This window comes from Musa acuminata, chromosome BXJ3-8 (genome assembly GCF_036884655.1).
Source record: "Musa acuminata AAA Group cultivar baxijiao chromosome BXJ3-8, Cavendish_Baxijiao_AAA, whole genome shotgun sequence".
NCBI classification, from domain to species: Eukaryota; Viridiplantae; Streptophyta; class Magnoliopsida; order Zingiberales; family Musaceae; genus Musa; species Musa acuminata.
Window position 1 is genome coordinate 47,385,632 of NC_088356.1, and position 9,761 is coordinate 47,395,392.

General features: G+C 41.6%; 1 protein-coding gene across 6 annotated transcripts; it reads right to left on the minus strand.

The window, feature by feature from the left end:
• Nucleotides 1–1,439: 1,439 nt before the first annotated feature.
• Nucleotides 1,440–5,620, minus strand: LOC135644636 (protein JINGUBANG-like). Of its 6 annotated transcripts, XM_065162390.1 has the most exons (4): nucleotides 3,730–5,620; nucleotides 2,234–2,351; nucleotides 1,834–2,120; nucleotides 1,440–1,717 (listed from the first exon to the last, which is right to left on the minus strand). In XM_065162390.1, the coding sequence occupies exon 1, from the start codon at nucleotides 5,550–5,552 to the stop codon at nucleotides 4,203–4,205; it is 1,350 nt and encodes a 449-aa protein (XP_065018462.1). In that variant the 5' UTR covers nucleotides 5,553–5,620; the 3' UTR covers nucleotides 1,440–1,717; nucleotides 1,834–2,120; nucleotides 2,234–2,351; nucleotides 3,730–4,202. The 6 variants fall into 6 exon arrangements, with proteins under 6 accessions (XP_065018462.1, XP_065018460.1, XP_065018461.1 ...); XM_065162388.1 differs by having other exon boundaries at nucleotides 1,834–2,351; XM_065162389.1 differs by having other exon boundaries at nucleotides 2,234–5,620.
• Nucleotides 5,621–9,761: the final 4,141 nt, after the last annotated feature.

The following is a 9,761-nucleotide window of genomic DNA, read 5'->3' on the forward strand; positions in this document are numbered from 1 at the left end:
TGCATGTAGAAAAAGAAAAGCCAGCTGGTTTCTGACTTTGTTCTCTTGTCCATTTACATCCATTTCACAATGTAGCTAATGAAGTTGGTGTGAGAGATATTAATTTAGCTTATCCAGTAGCATTCCAATCCATCCCTCATTTTTGGCTTCTGTCATGTCTCTCTTGTCCATTTACATGCATGTAGCTAATCAACTTAGAGAGAGAGTATTGTGAGTGGGTTAGTTGACTTTAAAGTTGACATTCAAACAAGAACAAGACACATATGATCGAATAATGCAAGAACAGCAGCAACGAATTATGCTTGTTTGTATCTTTGCACCAATCACTAAAATAGTTATATGTTTACGTTGCATGCATGGCATATTTTTTCTTTATCTTTCTCGCATTAGCATCTCCACCTATAGAGACTCTTCCTGCAAATTTTGACAGTCTTAACGTGACGTGACCCAACCCAACCTATCCGATGATCCAATTAAATTGACTCGTTAGGTCAAGGAATTTGGTGGTGTTCATCAAACAAATTAAATTTGACGAGTACAATTGAGTTTGATACCATAACTCGTTGTATTTAGTAAAACTCAACGTGAAGGTGATGTCGACCCGAATCGATCTGATCCAACCCAAAAGACCCATCGAATCTAAGAAATTTAAAGAGAAGTTGCATATTGGGTTTTTTGGGATTTACGGAAGCAGCAGAGTAAAGGATTTCATAATCCTTTGAATCATAGTTATCACTATGAGATCCGATCAAATCTCGAATCATTAAGATTACATCAATTGAGTTTAATTAAATCGGTCTAATTTGTGAGTCAACTCAATCATGGGTCCGAGTTCCGGTTGGATTCGCCGGTCTGATCCGAGTTAGATGGGTACGTGCACTACATCACAAAAAAGAACATGCACTGAGACAAAAGGAGATAACAACTCCAAGGGTTGTTAGTACACGCACGTGCAGAAAAATGTATACCGACAGTATTTGTGTACTGTCCTCCAACCATGTTCACGAAGTTTGATTAGGTTATCCCAAGTTGCATGTTAAGATGGCTAAACAAGTCATCATTTTCTTCATGTGATTGGTACAATAATAGCACATAAAATTCTGCTTCATATGGCTGAGTCATGTCCACCCAATCATCATGGCTGCTCCAAACTCATCATTTCTCCAAACTTTCTTCTCCACCTTCATCACCAACAAGCCAGTTCAAAGATTAATCTGAAGCTGTAGTTGGAATGCAGCTTATCAGACTTCATCACCATGTCGCAAAAAAATTAGAATTCTGCTTAATCTCTAAAGCCAATAGAATCATACCAGGAGACTTTGTTTCTAGACACTTGAGGTCCGGAAGGCTTGTTGCTCTCTCTCTCTCTCTCTCTCTCTCTCTCCCCAATCATCACCAGCAGTTCATCATCAAGATATGTTCTAAAGTTTCAGTTGATATGCACCTTATCAGACTTCATCAACAATCACATAATCATATTGGCTTTCTACATTTCTAAATCCTCACAGAGAGTATAGACAAGCAAATGTTTATTTGGACTCTTACAGACTTGTTTAGGTCCTACAACTGGGACTCTGCCCACTGCTTTCCTCAGCTCAATTTCTGCAAATTGTGATGAACTGATGATACTGTCTGCATTGTGCCTCATGAAATGATTGATGCCAGCCTGGTCTGCATTAGTTGCAGCTTCATGGCACATGCGCTCGATGTTCCGTACCTGCATTAGAATCTTCCATTTAATGAAGTCATACCAATTTGCAAGGAAATTGAGTCAATTCTCTACATCATTCATTGTACATAACTTGCGCATTCAGCCTGTGGAAGAACTTGTACCTTATGGTTCCTGAAACCATTGATCCAATCACTCGAATGCTGATGTTGAAAGAGAACAAAGAGCAATTACTGGAAATAGTAGAGATACATATGCCGATGCATCTCAGAAAAGCAGAAGAAGAATTCGGGAATCTACGGGCAATATCATAGCAATGACTTCTTGTATTCCCATTCACGGTATTCAAATTGTTCTATAGCAATATAACATCAACTCGTCTATCAAGCTTCCTTTTTTAATTGTTGTCATCGTGCAGACAAGAGTGGTCAAGTGGCCATGCTTTTTCTCTCTGCAACCAAAAGTCTTACTGCAGCTTTAGCTGGAAGAAAACTTTCCAAGATAACCAAGACCTTGGTGGCAAAAGAACAGAAAAGATGAACTCATGGTGATAGAAGTGATGACCTCAAGTTATGGATGAGACTGCAAAATCTTGAAGAAGCAGTTGTAGTGGCTCTTCCTTCTATTGGTCCCAAAAGATGGCTGCAGAGCAAGTTGGGCAACTCGCACTCCAGAGTTGTCACTAATGCGTAAAATTTATGACTCACTCATCATAAGATTTCATGATCAGCTAAAAATGTAGATTCAGATTCATCAATATGTGAAGTTCTCATTTAGATAAGCTGGGTCTTCTTTTCCTTTTTTTCTTATGTGTTGTTTGAGAAAGATGTCTACTTACAAAAGCTAAGGCCATATCCCACACTACGGTTCATCTTCATACAAATGATGACAGCCAAGAAGATAATATGCATAAGTTGACCATGTCGCAAAGTATGCTATATAATCATTCTTCTGCTACAATTTCTACGTAGGAAATTAGCTTGTCCTTGATTCCATGGGTTGAACATAAAAGTGAAAGCAGCAAGGAAGCAGAGAAGTTTAGCTTTAGATAATTGCATCACTACTTCAAGATTACAAATATGGGGTCACCTTTCCCAGATAAGTCTGCACCATATGATATCCTTTAGTAGCATGAAAGCAATCTGTTCAGCTAAAACTGTGGAAGAGCTGGTCATGATAGAAAAAAAAAGCTGAAAACATTTAAATCTGTTTCATGACCTACATATCTAAGGTGTTGCCTGACACAGATTTGACAGACTGCCCTCTCCTTTTAAGTACAAGCAAGTTGATTAGTTCCATGACTATATTCACCACTAGTTTTTTATCATCAGTTAACAGTTTGCAGATATATACTGCACATATAATGAATAAATATACATATGTAAATCGTTTTAGAGTATATATTGTCATGTTTTTTTATGCATTCTTCAATCCTCAGTTCTAATGCTTTTATTCAACATAATCAACTTGCTTATGGCTTGAGTTAATAGTGTTGCGATAGGGAGGGCATTTAACTAGGCAAGTGGACATCAAAAAGACCAAACATTTCCTCATCTCCTACATCTATCTTGCATCTATGATCTGTTGGAACAGGTTGTAAATGTTAACATGTTGGAAGACTCAAAATGAGTACCGAGAGTTGAATCAACTAGGCTTCCAGATTTGTCAAACCACAGTAACTTAATTGACACTGACTCCTGATCTGTCTTCTTCCAGCTTTACTGGTTGTTTAAAATGTGCAAGGAGATCCAGACTGCCTCAGCATATCATAACATGAATCAGCAAAGTTGCACCTGATTTAAGTGCAGCAGCTTTTAAAATCCTCTTTCAGATTCCAATCAAGTTAGACCTTTAACTCGATTGATTGACTGATCCAGAACAGGATTCCATCAACTTGTCTCAAAATATATGTTTCAGCTAACATGCTTTCTGTTAAGAATCTAAATTAACTAAAGACAGGTTTATTAGTTGAGTTTGCTGGGCAGCAAGCATTTAAATGGTGGATTTATAAGAAACTACAGCATTCCAAAAAGGTTTCATTCAAGGATCAGTAGGACTACCTGCCACTGCCAACAATTGCCAAAGCCCACTTGGATATCAGATGCAGTCGCGTTACACCAGATTCATGCTCCATCTGCAACGCAAGCACTCAGATACTCCAGTGTTAGTCTTAAGTGTTCATCATCATGAACAAATTGATACAGAGGGTGAGAACATGATCTCCATGTTTGACTTTTTTTTGTTCACTATTGGAGTCACCCAAGATTTCAAACAGCACTCCCAGTTCCCGTCCAGCATACTGGCTTTCACAGTTGTAGGGATCGTTGGTCCAGTGCTATGGACCATGTCTTGTTCCTTCCTTTACAGCTGAAGCCATCATGGAAACATGATGGCGTACAAGCTTACTGAGTACATAAAATTGGCATCAAGAACCTTCCATGGTCAGCAACAAAAGAATAAAGCCGGGGGAGGGGACGCAAACTGCAAACTTTCCATTTGTTTTCTTTCCTTTATTTTGGGTTCTACAGAATCTTTATTTTGAATCGGATCGTTGAGTAATGGGAATCCGAACCCGCCAAACCCTCACCTCCCCGTCCAAGCTCCCACTGCAGACCCGATACTCCTCCTCCTCGGGCTCGGGATGGAGCTCGGCGGGCGCCGGCACCGGAACCGTAACCGCGACGAGCGACCTCACACCGGTCGCGTGCCCCTCCATCACGCCCAGGCAACTGTAACCCTTGCCTTCGCCTTCCTTCCGCCAGATCCTGACCGTCCGATCGCTGCTGCCGCTGAAGAGCACGTCCCCGACGCACGCCAGGCACATGATGGCCTTCCCGTGCCCACGCAGCGCCCCGGCCACAGCCATGTGGTCTGCCGACTCCTCCCGCTCCCACACCAGGATCGAGCGGTCGCAAGCTCCCGAGTACAGGACCGCCCCGTCGCCGCTCAGAGCCAGCGCGTTCACCGCCGACCGGTGCCGCTCCAGCGTCGCCACCAGTCCGTGCTGGGTGTGCCGCCGCCTCCGGCCCCGCCCCTCCTCCGGTGGGGAGCGGGCCCATACTCGGATCTTCCCGTCTGCCGACCCCGTGTACACCGTGCCGTCACCGGCCACGGCCACGGCCACGGCGTTCACCGCGTCCTCGTGGGCCGGGACGGACTCCAGGCAGCGTAGGTCGCCTGCGGCGCGCCAGACCTTGAGAGTCTTGTCCCACGACACGGAGTAGAGCAGGTCTCCGCGGGCGGCGACGGCGGAGACGGCGTCGGCGTGCTCGATCCACAGGAGCTTCTTGTGGCGGCGGACGGCTACGTAGTTGCCCGGGAGGGGAAAGCGGAGGAGGCGGTCGACGGCGGTGGGTAGTGTGGCGTTGAGGCGGTGCCTTCCGGAGCGTTCCGACCGGCACCACACGCGGATGCGGCCGTCCTGGTGGGCCGTGAAGAGCTTGCCCGCCGAGGACAAGGCGACGGACTTGACAGAACCGGCGGACGGCACGGCGTCGAAGGTCTCGACCTGGCGGACGGTGACCAGATCGAAGACCGTGATCTCCGAATCCGAGGCAGAGTAGAGGAGGGAGGCGGCGGCCGAGACGGCGAGCGCCGCTGCGGAGGAGGTGGGGCGAAGTGGCTTCAAAGAAGCGAGGCAGAAGTGGAAGGCCGAAGGGGGCGTCGTATTGAGGTAACCGGAGATGGGAACGCTGGATTGGAGGGAGGGGAGAGAGGGGAGGGTGACGATGGAGGCGGCATCGTCAAATACGACGGCAGCGGGGGCGTCAGATGAGGAGGAGGAGGAGACGGTGGAGACGGCGAGGCGGAGGGGTCGGGGCTGCGGTGTCGCAGTGTCGTGCTCCGCCGTGGAGCGGAAGGAGAATGGGATGCAAGGATGCATCGGAGAAGAGAGGAGGAGGGAGAGCGGAGCGGAGACATGGGGGGCGATGAGGTATTTATGGGGTGAGTTAGCAAGTGACCGTCAACCCACGCCGCTTGTCGGCGCCAATCTGTTGATTTGAGTGGTCCGAGGTTGAGGATTTATCTTACTCTGAGGCGGGTAAATTAAGTGGGTGAGTAATTAGGGTGATAATCTCGACCAATTCCGTCAGTATATAATCGACAGCTCGCACGTGCTTAACACGTGATGAGTAGGCGAGGGTTGGGTGTGACGTGGACAGAAAGGTGCTACTTATAGCGGCGTAGAATTATACGGTATATATACAAACAGCAACGGAATACATGACAATGTAATATGGGGTTGTATGCATAGGCATGAATATTGGATGAGTCTTATTTTTGTTTGCATTGCAAAACTTAACTCTTATCTTATTATCTAGCATAATTTCTTTTTTATTTTTTTACATTCTCCTAGTTAATTGAAGATGATATTTATGAAATATTTAAAAACCATTAAAACAAAAATATTGTGAAATTATAAATAATAAATCATAAATCATAAATCTTTTTTTTTTCTATGCCCTTTTTCTTGATAGAAACAATAATTTTTTTTAGAAATAAAGGATGCAGTGATTCCCCAACGAGAACTCATTAGGTCAACTACTCACATCACCATGAGTACTCGAATCTAAGTTCTTATCAACCCATGAAAGAGGGACCAATCACTCCTCTTTTTTGCCTTCTCAACATTTAATGCTAGGCAATATATCTTGTCAAAATGAGAGCAATTCGCTTTTGCACTCATGTTCATTGCTTAAATAGTACTCACGATAGAGAGAGAGAGAGAGAGAGAGAGAGAGAGAGAGAGAGAGAGAGAGAGAGCGAGAGAGAGAGAGCCAACATGTTTCCAATGAGGAACAGGATATTAATAATCTTTTTTTATGACTCATGATGTGTTTCAATTTTTGTCTTCCTAGGCATGTTGTTAGCAAGTCAAGTCTAATATGATAGAGACAATAAATAGAAGATGAAGAGTCTTGGGATATATATATATATATATATATATATATATATATATATACATCAGTTTCATTTTCATGGAACTTAGAAAGAGTTGAAGCATTCATAATATATGTTTCAAGTAACACTTCCAGCTTCCATTTACTCATCCACTTCTGTGTTCAGCGAAATTTAATTCAACCACAAAACTAGAACATATCAGCTCTACTTAGCCACCTTGCTGAATTCCACAAGACCTTATTCCCATCAAACTAATATCCTTCAGCTACATCGAACTCTATCAGAAAACTAGAACATATCTATTCAATCACATTCTGAGTTCCACAACCACAAACTTTGATGCAGTCAAGTCAACTTCCATTACTGAGATGAAAGAGAAAGTAATCTTTTTGCAGTATTGGATTCTATCATAAAACCTGCATCATATCAGCTAATTTTAGCTACCTTGTGAATGCCACAGACATTTTGATGCAGTAAATATAACTTCTACTTCTTCCTATCAAAGACCGTTCTCACCATCAGAAGCCAACATCCTTGCTTAGAACACACAGCTTCCTGCATGCCCAAAAAGCTGCTGTCCCGGTTGTGATCAGCAACCAGTGGTACACAGGACCACCCACCTCATAACATTCCTCAGTGACTTCAGTTAGATAAGGATCACTTTGATGTGTGACCCCATGCAACGTCTTATAACAATCCACTCCTTTCTCATCTGCCATTGTTGAAGACACTGATCACTCTTTCTGCTGCATGAAGATTAGGGTTTGAAGCCTCTAAGCAGAAAGACACAGAAAATACAAACAAGAACAGCCAAAAGATACACCATGTCCTCCAATCTTTGGCTATGTAGCATAGAAAAGAACAGGTCAAAAGTGCTCTACTTATTGGTCTTTATTTAGGTAGTAGTTTCGGAAACTAGACAAAAGCAACATGGTGAACAGTAAATGGATTCACTATGGATTCCAAGCAATCAAAGTGATGCAAATTAAGTCATTACAGATGGTTTGGAGAGCCCTCAATGAGAAACTATATTTAGTAGTATCAGTACACAACAAACCCTTCTATTTCATTTACTTAAAGAATTTCTCTCTTGAGGAATTGACTAAGATATGTCAAGTTTTAGTTAGGACAGAGCGATTTTAGATTATATGAGATAAACTGAATTGTGATGGCTCAAGAGATTATATATATATATATATATATATATATATATATATATATAATGTATAAACGATTTCATTTTCGAGAATTATATATACCGTTAGAAATGTATTCTTTCGCATAGAAATAATTTTATAGTCCCCAGGAAAATAGAGTTAGCAAGTGGCTTTCCAACCATACTGATCCAATAATATGATATTATATCTTTGATATTTGGGTTCATTCTGATGTGAACAGTGTAAATTATGTCTATCTGTTTTATGCCCAGTAGACCAATTACTTTGCAGTCATTTTCTGGAGGAAAGCAGAAAGTATGGAGAGATCAAAGTAGAGGTGCAAAGTACTTGCTTTCTCATTATTTAGCACAACAGGGTTAATTATTGGGCAACTTTAATGGTTCTTTTAGCTCTCCATTATTTACTAGAATCCAATTGCAGCACTGCCAAAGTGTGCCATAATTGACATAGTTTATTCCTTGTGGGAATAGACTAGCAATTTATTCACCCTTTTAAGTACACTTTGCAATGTAGTTGATTTGAAATAATAACAGAATTAATCATGGATTCACTAAGAATTTTCTTCTAGATCTGGTACACCTTTGTCCTTTTTTTTTATCCAACACTGGGACATAAACATTAAAAATTATTGGATTCTCTGATGGCTCCTGGGAGACATATTTTGGCAGATTGATAACATCAAAGAGAAAACCACATTAAGTGTCATTTAATTGATGGCTCTCAAACTGCCTGCCTACTCTGTGGTCAATCATCTGCAGAGAGTGAACTATGTTTTACTGAAGTAATAGCTGCACATGGAAGTTTAGATCATATGTTCATTTACTGTGGCAGTCTTTTAGTTTCCACTGTTCTATGGAATGTTGGGAATTCTCTTTTGGAGAAAAGCTACCACACTAGCAGTGTTCCATGTCAAACCTGACATAATGCTTTAGACGTGCATGTCTTTGTACTTGCAATGTGAGAAGGAAATCACTATCAAGCTTGATTGAAGAACCAGTAGTCATGTGCATCAAGATAAGATCCCATTTAATGCAGCAGCAGCAAGATGAATTAAATTGCGTGTTGGATTCCCATGATCTAAAGCACCCTCCATGTTACTTTTTGTGCTTCATGTGGTTCAGTATCCTCGATCCATGATGCAGTGCAACCTTCTTTACAGATTCCTAAGCCAAACTTCCGCAGCAGTTCTGTCAGTAGTGAATTGCCTGAGATCTCTTTATCTGTTCTTCTCGGCTCACCATCAAAATATAGACTGGTCGGTACACACAACCCATACCTCCCAATAATTACATGATATATATATGTTTATATTGCTGGTATCTTCTCTGTCGTGTGCGCAAGCTGCTGATGAAGAAAAAAGTGCCAAAACCTGTGTGCTTGCCGCAAGTTTCCATGCAGCCAAGAGACTTACAGCTGAAGTATACATGTTACGGTGACACAGCTGCATCGCATAGGATTCAAGACACTGGAGCAATAATGGTGTCCAAGAAAACTCAGAAGAAGGCATGGAGTAAATAGAAAGAAGATGGATGTGATATATTATGGTTGGAAAGAGCATGTTACGATGCTGATATGATAAGGATTGAGAAGGCATTTTGCAAGGATGATGAGTTGTTGAAGCAACTTCGTCAGCAAATCTATACATGTTGGCAACATAATATGAAGCAAAAGAAATTGATGAGTAGAAGTTATCATCTACTCATGCAATAATAGGTAATCTACTATATATACATATATATATATACACACCAATTTTTATCTATCAAGTTAGTGAACTTAAAAACTTGGTCTCAAGTTAAGATTCTTCCTTTACAATCTAGACAATCAGGATTTGAAATAGGAAGAGAGTGTTTATCGAAATATTATGCGTTAAATACGAAAATCACGTTATTTTGTCATTCATCAGGTTTGCCCAATGAGATGGAAAGGTCCTCTTGGATTTTGACATAGTACTATCCACTATCTTTTGGATTATAAAGTGAAATTTTTTTATTATTTTCATTTTCTAAGGA

Bases quoted from the DNA above. Each gene is read 5' to 3' on its own strand.
- LOC135644636 (XM_065162392.1), bottom strand. From the start codon at position 5,552: ATGCATCCTTGCATCCCATTCTCCTTCCGCTCCACGGCGGAGCACGAC.